The 18,134-nt window shown below is 40.4% G+C and overlaps 2 protein-coding genes across 2 annotated transcripts; both read left to right on the forward strand.

Moving 5' to 3' along the window:
- Nucleotides 1-3,839: 3,839 nt before the first annotated feature.
- LOC121051297 lies at nucleotides 3,840-4,862 on the forward strand. The gene is made up of 3 exons (XM_040513504.1): nucleotides 3,840-4,053; nucleotides 4,211-4,293; nucleotides 4,554-4,862. Exons 1-3 carry the CDS (start codon nucleotides 3,840-3,842, stop codon nucleotides 4,860-4,862), a joined length of 606 nt encoding a protein of 201 aa, XP_040369438.1.
- Nucleotides 4,863-6,554: 1,692 nt separating this feature from the next.
- Nucleotides 6,555-10,066, forward strand: LOC112188849 (protein GAMETE EXPRESSED 1). Its single transcript, XM_024328077.2, has 7 exons — nucleotides 6,555-6,860; nucleotides 7,359-7,876; nucleotides 7,977-8,564; nucleotides 8,646-8,772; nucleotides 8,857-9,043; nucleotides 9,138-9,285; nucleotides 9,374-10,066. Exons 1-7 carry the CDS (start codon nucleotides 6,570-6,572, stop codon nucleotides 9,621-9,623), a joined length of 2,109 nt encoding a protein of 702 aa, XP_024183845.2. The 5' UTR covers nucleotides 6,555-6,569; the 3' UTR covers nucleotides 9,624-10,066.
- Nucleotides 10,067-18,134: the final 8,068 nt, after the last annotated feature.

The following is an 18,134-nucleotide window of genomic DNA, read 5'->3' on the forward strand; positions in this document are numbered from 1 at the left end:
TCTTTTACTGGGAGTATGATGAATTTCACCTCCAATCCCGCTGCTTTGATTAATGAATTTGCTGCCTATCTCAACAAGAGGCAGATGCATGGTGAAAAAGAAGAATCAGCTATAACTGGAAGTGAAAGCCACACTCCACTCCTTGGAAAATTTGCTGGCTTTCTTGCAGAAACTGATTGTGTCCCACATGAAGAAGTCTCAGGTATTCTAAAATCCTTCTCAACTGCTCTAAATGTTTGTGCTGTGGATGATTATTGGATTATAGACTCAGGAGCTTCAGACCACATGACAAATAAGCTTAAAAACTTGCATGATTTTGAAAAATTGTCCACTCCTTCTAAAGTATCAGTAGCAAATGGCCAAAGTGTTTCTGTTTTAGGGAAAGGAAAACTAAAATTACTTTCCAATCTCATTGATTCAATTGCTCTTTATGTTCCGTCCTTTCCTTTTCAACTTCTATCTGTTGGAAGAATTATACATACCTTGCAATGTCTTGTCATTTTCTCTCCACATAAGGTTATATTTCAGGATCTCATCACCAAGAAGACCATTGGTGAAGGTTTCTTCTTGAATGGACTTTATTACCTGTCAAAAAACTCCTTTACCTCCAAGGTTTTTCAAACTAGTTTAGCTCAAGATCATCATCTTTGGCATCAGCGTTTGGCTCATCCATCTGAGAATATGTTGTCTTTTTGTTCCCTAATATGCACAAGGCAGTTAATCAATGTGATGTCTGCCATTTGTCAAAATCCTCTAGATTACCATTTACTTCTTCTCAGTCTAGGGCTAGTAACCCTTTTGAAATTGTGCATTCAGACATTTGGGGTCCAGTTCTTGAGTCCTATGATGGATTTAAGTATTTTGTAACATTTGTAGATGATTTTACGAGGATTACTTGGTTATATCTTTTGAAACTAAAAAGTGAAGTTGTGGATGTTTTTAAGGATTTTCATAAACTTATTATCACTCAATTTTCATCATCTGTTCATATTTTACGATCTGATAATGGTTCTGAGTATATGTCCAATAACATGTCACAATACTTGAGCTCACAAGGCATTGTGCATCAAACTAGCTGTGTTGGCACTCCTCAACAGAATGGGATTGCCGAGAGGAAAAATCGAGACATTCTTGAAAAAACCAGAGCTCTTATGTTTCAAATGAATGTTCCCAAAAAATTTTGGTCTCAAAGTGTTCTCACTGCCACATATCTCATCAATAGATTACCTAGCAGAGTGCTTGGTTTCAAATCTCCTCTTGAAGTGTTGAAAGGCAGAAAGATTGATCTGTCTCACTTGAAAGTCTTTGGCTGCACATGCTTCGTTCATATTCAAGCTCATCAACGTGATAAACTTGATCCTAGAGCTGATAAATGTGTTTTCCTAGGATATTCATCTACTCAAAAAGGGTATAAATGCTACAATCATGCTACTAGGAAACTCATTGTCTCCAGGGATGTAAGATTTGATGAAGTTACTCCTTATTTCACAAGGAAATCATGTGATACTGGACAGGGGGAGTTCCTATCTGATCTGTTCCCAAGTCCAAATCTCCCTATTGTTGAGGATTGCAATCCTTCTTTAAATCCTGCTGTTCCAGTTCAAGAAGCTCCAGCTCTCCCTACTGTTGAGGATTGCAATCCGTCTATCAATCCTGCTGTTCCAGTTCAAGAAGTTCCAGCTGTCCTTTCTGATCCAGAGATTGATATGCAATCTGTTGATGAGCCCACTTCTCCATCTGCAGTTGTTCTTCGTAGAAACCCTCCACGAGAACGAGGTCCTCCATCAAAGCTCAATGACTATGTAACCTACAATGCAAGGTATCCGATGACACACTTCATCTCTTATAATAAATTTTCATCTGCTCATTCTGCATTTCTGAGTGCTCTTGATAATACTCATGAACCTCAAAGTTTTGAGGAAGCCAATCATCTTGCTGAATGGAAGCAGGCTATGACAGATGAACTTCAAGCTCTCAATGATAATAATACTTGGAGTATTGTTCGAATTCCTAAAGGAAAGAAAGTTGTAGGTTGCAGATGGGTTTATAAGACCAAGTTTCACACTGATGGCACGGTGGAGAGATATAAAGCTCGTTTAGTGGCTCGTGGTTTTACTCAAACATATGGGGTAGATTACAAGGAAACTTTTGCTCCTGTTGCTAAAATGAACACAGTAAGAGTTTTGCTATCAGTTGCAATTAATCATGCATGGCCTCTCTACCAAATGGATGTCAAAAATGCTTTCTTACATGGTGATCTTGAAGAGGAAGTCTATATGAGGTTACCTCCCGGTCATTCTCAATCTCATGAGCCTGATATGGTGTGCAAGCTTCACAAAGCCATCTATGGCTTAAAACAATCTCCACGTGCATGGTATGCCAAACTTAGTTCAGTACTTGAAGAAGTTGGTTTTCACAGAAGTAATGCAGATTCTTCATTGTTCATTCGCATTAGCTCAACCAGCAAACTTCTGGTGCTTATCTATGTTGATGATTTAATCATAACTGGTGACAATGCTGAAGAGATTGAGTTGCTCAAACAATCGCTTCGAAACAGGTTTGCTATCAAAGATTTGGGGATTCTTAAATATTTTCTTGGTATCGAAATGGCTACTTCTCATAAAGGCCTATTTCTTAACCAAAGAAAGTATGTTCTTGATTTGCTGCAAGATGCAGATATGAAGGATTGCAAACCAGCTCGCACTCCCCTTGACAGTAAGCTGCAACTTGATGTATCAAGTAAGTCTCCCTGTAATCTAGCTGCCTATCAAAGATTAGTTGGTAAGCTTATTTATCTCACGATCACTCGACCTGACATTGCTTACGCTGTAAGCATTGTCAGCCAATTCATGCATGCTCCAACTTTTGCTCATCTTCATATTGTAAAGAGAATCCTTCGTTATCTCAAAGGTTCAGTTGGTAGAGGCATTTTGATGAAAAACAATGGAGACACTCACATAATGGGATACACTGATGCTGATTGGGCAGGCAACTCCCTTGATCGTAAATCCACTACTGGCTTCTGCACATTTGTTGGTGGTAACCTGGTTACTTGGAAGAGCAAGAAGCAAACTGTTGTTGCTCGTTCTAGTGCAGAAGTTGAATACCGAGCTATGGCCTCCACTGCTTGTGAGCTTATTTGGCTAAAAGGTCTCCTCTCTGATTTGGGGTTCCCTACTAGTCAACCAATGTCCCTTTTCTGTGACAATCAAGCTACAATGCACATTGCTTCTAATCCAGTCTTTCATGAAAGAACCAAACACATCGAGGTTGATTGCCATTATATTCGAGCTCAAGTTCAATCCAAAATTATTGATACTCATTACACTCGAAGTCATGACCAGCTGGCTGATATTTTCACCAAATCTCTCTCCACTGCTCAGTTCCATCGAATTCTTGGCAAGCTTGGCTCAATAAACCTCTTTGATCCAGCTTGAGGGGGAGTATTGGAATATTGGAATATATCACATGTTGATCTACTTTGTTCACATGTTGATCTACTTTGTTGCTGTCCACCTTCTGTACATAGCTGCACACGTTGTCTACTTTGTTGCTGTCCACCTTTGTGTACATAGCTGCTGTCCACGTTCCAGTACTCATACCACCTTGCTGCAGTCTGCTTTCCACCTTGCTGCAGTCTGCTTTCCACCTTGCTGCAATCTGCTTTTGTCTTCTATATATAGTTTTAGCTTGTAATAGCTTTCTTCACGATGTAATACCAGAAAACCTTTCACAAAGGATCTCTTTCATTTTCTTCAAGCGACGTTTTGGTATTTTGGTGAGGTCGGGTTTTTTGTTATAATATCATCTTTGTTTCTTCTTAATTTACTTCTACTTACATGTATGCATTATACTGTTATAATTTTCCTTTTTCTCTCAGGAAACTTGTGCTCCACCCAAAAGGAAATAAATGCCAGGGTGTGACAGATCACGCATCTCTCTACTTGGCAATTGTTGGAGCGGATTCACTTCCGACTGGTTGGGAAGTATATGTTAATTTCAGATTGTTTTTGCTTGATCAGACTAGCAGAGCCACATACTTGGTTCCACAAGGTTTGCATTGTTCTTGCATTGATCAACTAGTTATGATCTTGAAACGTGCAAACTGCAAATGCATGGTCAATCTGCTGATTCCATTTTCACTTTGTTTTTCTTTAGATGCTGATCGATAGAAGGGAAAAATGTTTTCATGGGATGATGCTTGAATCAGGATCTATCTGTGTGATTGATATTTGCTCTCTTTTCGATGGATGTATTGTTGGCGGGACCAGTGTGTTTGGAGCTGAGGTGTTTGTATGTAAAGAGAGAAGAACAGGCAACGGAGAGTGTCTATCAACAATTACTGACCTAGTACTTCAGAAGTACCATGTGGATACTTGATGACATCTGAAACTTAGATGCTGAATTTTATGAATCAAAACCATTCAAAGCTGGAGGTCAAAATTGGTATCTTTCTCAATTACTAAGTATATTATCTATCAAATTATGATATATTTTGAGTTCTAATTTAGTGAGTTTGCAAAGATAATTATTTAACAATATGTTGATTGCAGGAAATTGAGGTTCTATACAAATGGAAAAGCCGAAAGGGTGATGGAGTGGGCACACATCTTTCTCTTTATTTGGTTTTAGCTGATCCCACACATCTTCCTCCCGTTTCAAAGGTAAATGCTGAATTCGAGTTGAGCTTTTGGAATCGAAGTTTCTATAAACATCGTAACTGGTTCAGTGCCTGCAACCATGAAGCAGATTCGGCAAAGTTCAGTTCACTTAAAAATATCAGTCAGCCTGGATGTTTGCGTGATGATACTGGAGTTTTTGAAGCCAGAGTTACCGTCCGTGCAGTTGTTAATGCTCTTTAATCTTGTATTTCTTGTTTAATCTTTGTTCTGGTGTAATTCATACCTCAAGCTACTTGCATTATCAGAATAGAGGGTTGCAGACTATTGTCCACTGTCCATTCAACAAAGATCAGACAGCCTGATTTTTTGGTTGATGATACTTGCACTTTTAAAGTTAATGTTTCTATCTGTGCTGTTGTTTATGGGTCTTCTGTTGTTTATGCTTCTTAATCTAATTTAATCTTTGTTGGAGTGTAATTTCTTACCTTGTGTAAAACCAAATTGCATTATCAGAATGCCACGATGACTGTTGTCCACTATCCATCTAGAATGAAAATTCTGGTCTGCAAGAAAATAAGCCTCTCCTTTTAATATGTTTAACGCTAGTGCAGAGGCACAAGAATTTAGCCTTTTATCAGTTTTATGTCTGCTTCTGAATTGTGTCAAATAGACCACATGACTTGTAATATAATCATAAGTTGCCTAAGTTGTATGGTTAGTTATGGGCTCATTAAGGTTTGCTTGTCTGTCAATAGTTTAATAAGAATGCCCAGCAGCCCAGGTACCATCAACCCCTTTCATTTTTCAAAAAAAAAGAAGAAAAAAAAATAGAAGCATCATTCCCCTCCCCTGGCTCACCAGTCACCAGCTTAAGGGCTTATTGCTCTCTAGTAGCTGCAACAAACATGCAACTTCTATCTGAGGCAAAGTAGAAGAACACATTAATTATGAAAGAAACAGTTAAATAATACAGAATTACAGATGTCTGCTGAAGGGGAAATTATATGCAGAAGGAAGTCTCTGCACTAGGCTGCCGAGATGCGGAATTAAACATTCATCAACATACTAGAGATTAATGATTCTGTAGATTGTGGTATTCTTGTCAAATTTCAGTTCCCTCCAACAAATCGAAGGAACAAGTATTGAAAGATTGAAAGCATATATGCGAATAAAGTCTGATCCTCTCCTTTTTGAAAGATTGGATTGTCTTCAGCTGCCAGTTACCTTGCTGAAGCAGAGTGATCTATTAAGAAAACCGATATGTGAGACGCACTGGCCGCACTTGCATGTGTTTTTTTTTGGCATTAAAACTCCTCCCTATAAAAAGACATCCTGATATGCATGTGATTCCCTCCATTTGTATCTTCTGATGCTAAGCTTTAATGCCATGTTCAAGCAATAACCGACCTACATCACAACAGCTTCTGTTCGGTTACCAGGACCCCATTCTAGATTAGATTTTGTTTTTTTTGTTTTTTCTGTTCTTTTTTTTGGCAAAGCAAGACCCCATTTTACCAACTAAGACTCGAATCTAATCCCGCTTATTGTGTTAATAATATAGCTATAGGGTAGTTTAGGTCTTTCCGAAAGAGTTAGGATTGTATCGGTGGTGTTTACCCGGTCAGTAACTGAATAAGAAATTATACGACCCTTGTATTTAGTTATTTACACATAATTAGTTGCATCTCAGATTTTGTTTTCTCTCTCTTTGATACACTAGTGAACCACCTAGTTGCAGAAAATGAAAATCCAGATCGATCTGCAACGCCTTAACCTTCACCATTATCCCTAAACTTCTGTTCTTCTTGCCGCTGTCTCGCCTCCGTTGCAGTTGCCGTGCCATTCCTCATTTTCTTCAAATTCCTCTGTCACGGTTATCATTGTTTCCAAGAGGAAAATATGTTCCATTCAGATGGAGTTGTTCCTCTGAGAGATCTTACTGTAATCATGGAGGCTATAGCTATGTGTGTAGGAAAGAGAGAAGTGGATTGGTTATTTGAATTTTGGGAAGTAGTGAGGGGACACGAAATGAACACCAGGAATACGAACCATTACATAATTACGCGCCTTAATATTTTTAACCAACTTAGCGTCTTTGCTCTCTTACCTTTTTCTCCGTCAACAGTTACGTCGCTCTGGAATTCCAAACACACCTCTCTGTCTTCTTCTATATATGTATATACACCACCATTCACACACAGTGGCCGGAAATTACCACCTTCAAATCTCAATACACAGGTCATTCTCTGTCCCTCTCTTTGTTTTGCGTGTTCTGTCTTTTGGGTTTGATTATAAGTTTGATTATTTTTTATGATTATATTATATTTGAATAAACTTACTGATCAAGAAAAGCTTAAGATCACTGATAACTTCGTTTTCCTCTTGAGAAAGGCAAGAGACTGTGGTGATGACATGTGTTTTATCTTGTTCATCTTCTCCTCGTCACTTTCATATAGTGGTATTTTTCATTTTTTTTATTTATTTATTTTCTTCTGGAAAGCTTTTTTTCATTTTATTTTAAACAATGAAAACGTCACAATCCTTCTTCTTTTTTCAACTATTGACAAAACCGAACATTTCCTCACTTTGGCTTTTGTACAAAGCGTGCCGCTTTCCCAATTCCGTTTCTTGAACTCCAAGTCTCTCTGTCTCCTCTGAAAGATAGATAATATATATGTGATGAGGACTAGTAGAGATTACATACATTTTTTTAATTTTTTTGTTACTGTATTGCAGGTTTGTTTAGATTGGCGAAATAGTACTTCATATAACACTCAGATGGGTCGTCAGTGTTGTTATCTTCTAATTCTGCTAATTCTAGCATTGGCTTCAGCAAAGTCTCACTCATGGAGTTGGTTCCCTTCTTCAGAAGAGACTCAATCTACTGATGAGAACCCTTCTATTAGTGGAACTTCAGTTGGCAGGTTTTCCATGGAAGGTCATAATGATGACCCCAAGGCAATCAGACTTGTTGAAGATGCAGAGAAGAAGTTGGCAGGTCCAAACTCTTGTTGGCAAAATGCTTATCGGCATCTCTTTTCGGGGTGCTCGGAGGTCCATGCCGTTGAAGAGAAGCGCTCAAGATTTGCTTGGCATCTGAGTGATTGCTTTCAGAAGGACTCTGCAAGGCCTCCTTTTCCTTCATGTGACCCGAAATCTGCAATGTATAAATGCTTGAAAACTTTGAACGATGATCAGCACAAGGTCTATTTGGAATTCTACCTCGAAACTAACTCAATATGCCATCAGTTGCAGTTAAGTATGGTAAATCTTTCAATTAAAATGACTGGATTGTTTGTCTTTCTTCTCCTTATTAGAAGCTAACAAGAACTTTGTTTTTCTGTTCATTGCTAGGGCTCGCGCATTTAAGTTTGAAACAGAGAGAATTGTGAATGAACTTAAAAATTCAGCTCAGTATGCAGAAGGCAAGTTGGAAGTAATTGAAGAGAAGGCAGAGCATCTACTGCAGGGGTCAAATCAAATATTTGAGTCTTTGAATTCGATTGATCTTCGAACACAGCAAGTTGCTCAGACTGCACAGAATGTGGAAGATCATATAGATGTGGTGTTGAAGCATTCCGCAGCAGTTTATGAGCAATCAAGGAAAATCCAAGATTCTCAATCTGAGCTGCAAGAAGGACAAGTAGAAATGAAGAAAAATTTGAAGGAAGGAATGGCAATGTTGCAGGATTCATACAGCCATTTGGGACAAGAAATCGATAACTTGAAAAATGAAGCTGTTGAAGTTGAAAAAGAGATAACCAAAGTCGGAGACCAAATGTCGTCTAGGATGGAGAATCTGCAGGTCAAAGCAGATGACATTAGGAATATGGCAGGGCTCTCTTTGGACAAGCAAAAGCAGCTTCTAGATGGACAAACAACAGCTCTCAAGGAGCTCGACTTTTTAACCAAATTTCAATCCGAGGCACTAGAAGAGAGCAGGTAACAAATTAAGAACAAACTGTGAACTTAAGTCTACAAAATATGCAGAATCAATGAGGCTGATTCATTAATAAATTGCAGGAAAACCCTACAACGGTTAACTGAATATGGTCACAGACAACAAGAAGAGCTTCTTCAGAAGCAACTACAGCTTCAAAAAGTTCATGATCACCTGATGGAAAACTCAAAGTCAATGTTGGAGGCACAGGTTTGTATATCTTCCAATTTCTTACTAATGAGATTTGTTTCAACTGGTATTAATTCTCATTTGGACTCTCATTTTTTCTCATAGGAATCTTTTGAATCAAAGCAAGCCAGTATGTTCGCCGCATTAGACAAGCTATTGGCTTTGCACAATGCTATGCTGCTTGAATCACGGTTGATCAAAGCTTTCTTTATTTACTCTATATCAATGTTTGCTATCTACATGTTCACAAGCACAAAGCGAACATACACAGTTAGACCTCGTCTATATATCGGTACATACACTGTCTTACTACAAAAAATAAAACTACAGAAACATATGAAATTCATAAACTTATATTTACTTTGTATTTGAAATTTTCTTCACAGGGCTGTGTTTGACTCTCTTAGTAGAAGTAGCAATACTTCGGCTCACAGGGCATGATATTGAACAGCAAACATGGAAGATAAACCTTCTCAGGTCTCTTTTTGCAGCGACTGCTTTAGTTCAGCTAATGCATGCAATTTTCACATACAGGTATGAGAAATGGCAAAAACTATGACATTTCAGGTAAACTTTGCATCATATATGTTATATCTAAAAGGATGGCTTTCAAACCATGCAGGGACTATGAAGTATTGAACCATCAACTATTGCATACATTGATTGAGAAGGTTAATGGCATTCAGAGATACCAGAAGTTCTCTTGGGATGAAGATAGTGATTTGAACTGGTCCTCTTGGCTGGACAGCAACTTACCAGAAGATGAAGACTGTTCTGAAGACCCTGACTACTTAGTTCCCGAACAAGTTGGGGACAATTTAATCACAGCTTCAAGTATCAAAGAATATGATCTCCGTCAACGTCTTCATTGAAAAGTTTCCTACACCAAGTTTAGCAATTGTTCGAACTCATATTTTTACTTAAGCAGAACAAGTACTTGACTTACAAAGCATAACCAATATCTAATGCCCCGATCAAGACACCAGATATATTATGACTTGTGCTTACTAATGATATTAACAAAGGAGAAAGTAAGTGCTTAATAAGCAGGAGTCGAAGATATGATGTAAAGAATCAAGGTTGTGATCGTGTCATTGATGGAGGTGACTTGATCAAGATAATGGTGATGTACCTCCAGTATGGTTCTTTTGATCTTTTTCCTGATTTCTAGAGTTTTAGCTACTAACTTTTCTGTCACTTTCTTGTATAACTTTTTTTTCAATAAATGTTTCTTCTATTCAAAATCTTAATAGAATATGAGAGTGATATATTAGGATTTGAAATTTCATGATCATAATTTTTCAAAATTTGCTTAGGTCTTGTTGTTTGCATCAATGTTTGTGATAAATGACACCATATTTGTACTCTCAGCTTCTTAGTTTACTAACATAATTTTCTTTTTAACTGAAACTGATACTACCAAAAGCACTGAGTCAATGAAATCCATTTCCTCCAAATCTATTGCCTCCTAAAGATTGTAGGCCTCAGCAGGATGCCCCAGTTTTCAGCCAGGGTCTGAAAAGCAGGTTTGGAGGAGTTGTGGATATCAAAACAACAAAAAGAAGCAAGCTGATAAAATAACATTTCATTTTCATTTTCATTTTATTTGGGATACTTTATAGTTAAGATGACCCTCAATAAGAAAATGAGTAACAAATTGTTTCAAGTTCTAGTTAATTCTGAAACTGATTAAGGTTCCCAGTCATTGATCATTAGTTGATGCAAAGCCATTAATCCTGGTGTGGTTCTGCTTATTAACTGTCTGGAAGATGAGAGTTTTGTAATCTCTGTGGACCTTGATGTGAACCATTTCATCAAATATGTAGAACCAACAAGGAAGTGCCTTGGTAGTGTAGTACACAGGTTTAATCTTAATATTTCAATTGGAGTTGCAGGATTAAGCTGCTTGGCTGGTGATGTTTGTTTTTCCTTTGTAACCACATCATTTTCCTTGAAACTCATACTACCAAAACAATAAGTATGTAGTCGATGAAATCCATTCTCCAAATCCAAATGAGAACAAGCTGTTATATGATACTACAGAAGTACAGATCCTTCTCAAGAGTTCCAGCTTCAAGAAAAGTTTAGTTCTTGCTAAAGGCTACCCTATTTCTCTTCTTTTGGAAATGGAGATATAAAACTGAGTTTATGATATGCAAACATGTACTTGTTTAGTGTCTACTACAACTCTAGTTAGTTGCAATTTTTTATGGGAAAGTGTGTAGCTCTTTCAGATAGCATGCAATGATAAATTTTGTGAACTGATTTATCCATATGCAAGTTTTTAGACCTTGGTGTAGCATCAAATGATAAATATTTTTCAATTTAATTGTGCTGGGAATGCTGTAAAGAGTGTTCTGGATTCTTTATCTAGTTAACCAAGATCCTGCGTCCAATTTTCTTTGGCTCATGGATGACAGCAAGGGCAACTGAGATCAATCTTCTCTCCTAGTTGTGAAGACCCACTTTTGTATTTGTACTCCCAAGTAGATGGAACTTGTAAGTAGAAACTGGTCCTTCTCTGCTCCAACTTCCTTCCAAGTGGTGATGTGCAGTCTTTTCCCCTTTCTAAGGGAGTAGGTGGTGCAGCAATTGTGTCGACTTTTTCTGTGGTGATCGCCGGGGTAGGTGCAACTCATTTGTTTTTGGATCTTAATGGTAAATGTTTATACAGAGGGAGTGAATCAACAATTGTGATCTGAGGAAGTTAGGGTGTTGATTCGTTATAAAGTATAAACAAATGACTTCAAATAAAGTTTTCAACTAGTGCAGTCACACTAGGCCTCCAAGTGTTGGAGGACTTCGATCTGGAACCGTTCGATTCACTTGTTGCTCCTTTTTCTTTTTTTTTCCTCCCTATTTATCATCGGAGTTTTCCTTTGTCAATTTCTGCAGCACTAAACTTGTTATAATTATTTGATGGATATCACAATTAGTAAGAGTTTATTACAATTTTCACTCTAGGCCTCTAAAATCTCAGGACCGCTCTGCCTTTAATATATAAAGTATTTCTCTATAGCACACAATAGAGACATATGAGACGTAAATAAGCCGAAAAAGAAAGGGGTCATGCAATAACAGAGTCTCTTCCATGAACACATTCATTGATGATAAGGCCTATCCAATTCGATCAGCACTTACTATGCGGATGAAAAATCTTTGGTGTTGGAATAGATAAATCGATGATGATGACTTGGTTATATTATCATATTATTCAGACCAAAGTACCTACCTAGGGCCATGCATGCTCTTTTCAATAGGGACAAGCTTAAATTTACATGTACATTATCCTCCTGCCATCGATCCCAACCTCTGAAACTAATTCATATATAAATGATTTTATTGCTTAATACATGGTAGTTAGTTCAATTAGCTAATGAGGCATTAGCAGTGTTGATAATTAAGTGGGGATAGAGTAAGAAACTAATCTCTAAGTAGCTAGGGTATGTAGATTCTGCTCGTATCTCTACTCCCATGCTTGGCAAACAAATATATTGTATGAATGTAATGCTTTCTTCAGAGAAAACATAGGTGTTTGAGCCCAAAAATAATTTTGGCAAGATCCCTTTAGGGGATTTAGCATAGCGGGCCGATACCTGCGGCCCAAAATTAAGTCTACTTGGATTTGGGTTATAGCTTCATCCATTCTGATATCCATAAGGAAAACGAGCCCTTATTAGAATCAAGTAGCCGGGATTGAATAGGAAACTTCAATCAATAATCCTTCTATGGCAAGGAACAGTCGAAACCCTAGGGTATAAATACCAGGTTTCAAGGATGGGACAACACACAACTCTTCAATCAACTAATCGCACAGATTATCAAAGCCTCTCCAAAGCGAACCTACATGCAACCTAGTTACAACCCAGCGAAGCAAGGGTAACGCCCTCGCAACCCAGCGAAGCTAAAGTCACGCTTTAGCAAACCCGTGCTTTCTCCAAGCTTTCCAGTGATTGCTCTGCTTAACCTACAACGTTGAGTATCGATTCGGTGACGTGAAGAGATCACACCACAAGCCCTTATCCGTAAGGCAAAAAGTCATTTTCCGAAAGGCGTAGAAAAGAACCTTGTGACGGGGTTGGTGCTCTCCTCGTCCACAGCGTTTGAGAAGAAATCAGGTTAAGGGACTCCCCGACGACTGCACCCCACGGTGCTGGCATGCCCGCACGCTCAAAAGAGACTGTTTGCAACCAGACTGATTTTGGAGCCAAACATTTTGGCACTCCCAGTGGGACCTGCATAGTGTTTCTTCGTGACCGCAACCATTGGGAAGTCAAGCGCAAACACGTACCAAAAGGTTTACGTTAACTGCCCGAAGCACAAGACCTCCAGTTACAGGTCGTACTCTCGTGTAGACTGTCGTGGTCTTTCTAACGAACAAGTGACTCAAAGGTTCTCACTCAATCTATGATCATTCGATATGTCAACTGAACAGGGTGGAATTCCCCAACCCGTTACTGAGGGCAACAACATCCTTACTGTCCAGCCTAACGAGGCTGGCAACACGTCTAATGCTACCCAGGTAGTCGCGGCCGAGGGTACGACTGATGACTTTGTGCCTATTCTCGTTGCAGAGAATGCGAGCATAGAAGCGGGTTGATATCCTTCAACAGAATTCTACAGCATACTATGAGAAGATGGAAAAAGCCCTTGCGGAGGACAGTCGACAGCTCGATGAGTTCACTATTTTGGTCAAAAGGCTTGAGTTGGGGGCACAACAAACACAGGGGCGATTAGATAGCATGAACCAAAAAATGCAGAAAAACCACGACGAGTTGTTTGCAGCGAGCAAACACATTGCGACTGACTCTGTGGCCATCCGAAACGATGGATCCAATCTCGTGACCCAGGTTGCCATGCAGAGAGCTAAATTGGACCAGGCTAAAGAAGTTCTGCATAAGGCGTTAGGAGACCCCAATGCTATCTTGGGTTCTCTTGGTCAACCCTCCGAATCCGGCAAGTATATACCACCGAATGCTCAGGAGAAGGCTAGCAATAGCACTACTACGCCGCCTACTACCGCGGCTGCCTCATCGACTAAGAGTAAAGAAAAAGCTTTGATAAACTACAACAAAGAAAAGTCTACACATCCGGCGGTGCAGAAGAGCAAAACTTTGAAATGTGGTGAAGGCACCCTTGCTGATCCTGTCGTGTTTACTCAATACGACAGTGATGGGGTAGAGAATGTATACCAAGAGCTTCTAGGGAATTACTATGGGATTGATCAGGCAAGTAATCCGATCAAGATAACAGCTGTGGCAAAAGATGTGACCACCCCAGCGTTTACTCTTCAGTAGTCCGCTATTCCCCGGACTATTCACCTTGGGGAAGGAACAGCAACTACTAGCCAGGTTATCCCTTTGCAGACCACTAGCCAGACTGTGGCTGCACCTCCTCATCTTGGCCCAGACTATGTGAGACGTGAAGAGATTGAGGAGATGATCAGATTGGCTAACCCTAGGGCCCATCTGGATGAGGTCTATGAAGGGCCTTTCCTGTCACACATAATGCTCGCGCCTTTCCCTAGAGGCTATAAAAATATCATATTTTCTACTTTTTCAGGGGGAAGATACCGAGAATGCGACAACCCATTTGGCCAGGTTCAAGGTACAATGCGGCCAGTACCAGAATGATGACAGTCTTAAGTGCAAGATCTTTGGCACTTCTTTATCAGGCGCCGCCTTCACCAGGTTCTCCAAGCTTCGGTCCATTGCGAATTGGCTAGCAATGGAAAAACTCTTTAGGGAAACCTTTGGAGCAATAGAACCTGAAGTTGACTTGGCTTCCCTGACCCATATGGCACAACAACCTACTGAGTCTACTGTTGCTTACCTTCAGAGGTTTCAGATTCAGAAAGCTAAGCTCAACATGATCTTGCCAGAAAGAGAACTGGTCAAGTTGGCAATTAAGGGCTTGGAGCCACGCCAACGAAACAAGCAACATGGTAGCATGATCTGGTTAATAGGAGACCTTATCACCTAGGTAGGCAGATTTGAGCACCTCCTCAGAGAGACAGATGCTAGGAAGAATGCATTCAAAGGGACATTTATTCCATGAAAACACCGTACAGTGGCTGCAGTGAACTACCAGCTGACCAATTATGATCCCTACTACCACGCAGGTGAAGAAGTTTTCCAGGACGAAAAAGATGAAGAAGAGAATGATGTCTACGCTTTTGAGCTGACTGGAAGAAAGAACTCGGCTTTGAAACAGTTAAAAATAACTAAGGAATCGGTCAAGCTCAAGTCTGTAGCCTTCACCAAGCCTGAGTTCGCGACGTATACATATGATGCCAATAAGGCACATGAGATCTTAGATGAGATGATCGCTGCGAAGATGGTGAAGACAGATTTTGGACCCTTCCCTTGACCAGATCAGCTAAAAGGAAAAAAATACTACAAATTTCACAATCTGTGGAATCATAACATAACTGACTGTGTGAAGATGAAGGACCAAATTTAGGTATGGCTCAATAATGGTATTATGCATGTGGAAGCTCCGACAACCGCGGTGGCGTTAGTAGACCTGAACCTTTTTCCTGACACTGGGGTCAATATGGTCGATGTGAATTGGACCAAGACGAACCAGAGGAAATCAACCCTAGATTTGACTACCAGGGGTCAAAAAGAAGACAAGGATGAGGTCCCAACAAAGAAGAAGGCCAAACCTATCAGTGAAGCCTCACCAGTGGTCCTATGCTCGCAATGCAAAGAGGAATGTGCCATCCAAGTGTCACATGAAGAGGTCGAGCAGACATTTCGCTTTGGCTCATTCCCACCAGTCAAGTGGGCTTCATCATTGCCAAATTATCAACCTTCCCGCCCAAAAGCTAGAGACGAGATAGAGTCACTGCCATCCTCAAAGGATTCCAACCTGTTCAGGAAGTTGAAAGTGGCCGCGGCAGAACAAAAACAAGATGGAAAGGCTGGGAGCAAGCACAAGGATGTTGTGACCAAACCCTATATACCGCCTTCTTCAACCTCCTCCATCAAGGAAGGCAAATGGTATACTAGAGAAAAGGGAAAGGCGGTAGAAATCAGTCATTCCAAGAAAATGAAGCTACAGCGCAGGTTTGGAGAGGCCAAGCGAACACTAGAGGCTCTGGCTCATGGCCTGATCAAGCCTTCGCAATTGGTCAAATCTCCTTAACAATATCATAATTAAAGAGATGGAGGCGCTAGCTGCTAAGCCATTGGTGGCTCCTCACAGTTTTCAAAAGCAAGCAAGCTCAAAGTCAGGGGCATCCAAGCCCAGTGTTTTCTGTAGGATCACTAAAGAAAGGACACCACCGCCAACGAGGAAAGAGAGCAACTAGGCGGTCATGTGTCAGGCGCAGGTTGTTCCGCGAGGAGCATGAAACCAAGTCCTCAGTTTTTTAGAGACTGGGGGGCAAGGACAAAACTTCAGATACCTTGCAGTGGAGACCTAAGAAAGTTCAAAGTGTAGTGGTTGCGCCTCCAAAAGAGGTCCCAGTAGAGGAACAGAGGTCGGACCTACCAAGGCAAATAGCAGCGATACCAGAACACGGGCAGGAAGAAAAGCAGACCCCCACGGAGGAATCGTTGGTTGCTTTGGTGGCTAGACAGTTCAACACTGAAATCTCAGTTGATGAGCCCAAGTTCAACCTTGAAGATGACATGGACGAGACGGAGATGGTTGACACTTCCTGCAACATGGTTTATGTGCTTCCAGCGAAATACGCTTTGCCAGTCGCCGCGCAGGAGTGTGTAGAAATTGAGGAAGGTGGTGAACAGCCTCTGCAGATTACCTCAGTGGCAACAACATCTGTAGAAGAAGCGGTGTTCCTTGAAACTGAGGATGCCAATAGCAAGGAATTCTTCATGAGCTTTACAAGACCCACACCTGCGATGGTTCAGCACTTGCGGCCTTTCTATATCACGACGAAAATTGGCGGCACCAAGGTTAGCAAAATCATGGTCGATACCGGAGCTGCAGTCAATGTTATTACTACAAGGACTATGCAGCTCCTTGGAATCAAGAAAGAGTAGATACAGTCCACGTCCCTCACACTTAAAAACTTTGCAGGGACTGTAACAAAGACATTGGGCCTACTGTTCCTACGTATCAAGGTCGGCCCCGCAAAGGGGGTTTATGCTTTCTCTGTTATAGATTGTTACGTAGCCTACAACACCATTCTAGGCAGGGACTGGATTCACCGGAGCTATTGTGTTCCGTCTACTCTCCACCAGGAACTAATTATGTGGAACAAGGTTACTGATAAGGCTGAGGTGATTAAAGCCGATCCTCGCCCATTCCCTGTTTCCGTGAATTATGTAGATGTCAGGTACTACTTGGTGCCAATCACTCCATTGCATGTCAGGTACGACCTCTGAATTGGCACAGTAGGGGCTCACACTAGCGAAAGAAGACCTGGAAAGGCATGGCCACGCTATGCCTAATATTTTGAATAATTAATGGATTACGACCTTCCAGAGGAAGGAATAAAGGCCTTCCATTCTTTGTACGAAAGGCTATCCTTGTACTTGGTGGAAAAAAATGCCTACGATCAAGTCGCGACCTTAGAAATTGTTACGAAGAGTTTTCTAACCACGAAGAGGAAGAATAGGAGATTCAACTCGCCCCAACGGCATTGGATGACACACCTCTAAAGGTCAGGGACCCTACTGAAAAGATCAATCTGGGAACAATCGATGAGCCCGTGGAAGTGGCTATTAGCACGTATTTGGAGCCTAGCGAGAAATAGAGGCTCATCGACTTATTGCTGGAATACAAGGACTGCTTTGCAGAAAAATATGAAGACATGTCAGGCCTATCACCGAACTTGGTATGCCACTAGATGCCAACACTGCCTGAAAAGAGGCATGTGAAGCAAGAGCCGTGAAGAATGAACTTTGAGGCCCTAGTTCTAGTCAAAGAAGAGATCGAGAAAATGCACAAATCCGGCATCATTAGGGTGGCCAAATACAATTAGTGGCTATCCAATATAGTGCCTGTTAACAAGAAAAATGGCAAAATGAGGGTCTGCGTGGAAAAAAATAGTCTCACTTTGTTTATGGGACTGGAGGGCAAACATGGCCTCACTTTGTTCGCATCCTCCATTGCATTTAGGCCTACTCTGCGGCCTCATTCTCATGTATTCGCTTCACCCAGTAAGACTAGGGGGCAACACCCTATGCATTCAGGCATTGTATTCGCAGCCTTTAGATATTCTTCGTTTTTTGTGTGTTATGTTTTACATCTTATCAAATTTCTCAAATTAAATTTCTCAAATTTTCAATTCTTTTGACAATAAGTGTTAAGAGTATATGCAACAGGGCCTATACCAGAGGCCTTATTATATAGGCAGAACGAAATAGCGAAAGAAATATATTTGTATTTATAAAGTGGCTTTGCGGCCAAAA

Source organism: Rosa chinensis, chromosome 2 (genome assembly GCF_002994745.2).
Source record: "Rosa chinensis cultivar Old Blush chromosome 2, RchiOBHm-V2, whole genome shotgun sequence".
In the NCBI taxonomy this organism is placed as follows: domain Eukaryota; kingdom Viridiplantae; phylum Streptophyta; class Magnoliopsida; order Rosales; family Rosaceae; genus Rosa; species Rosa chinensis.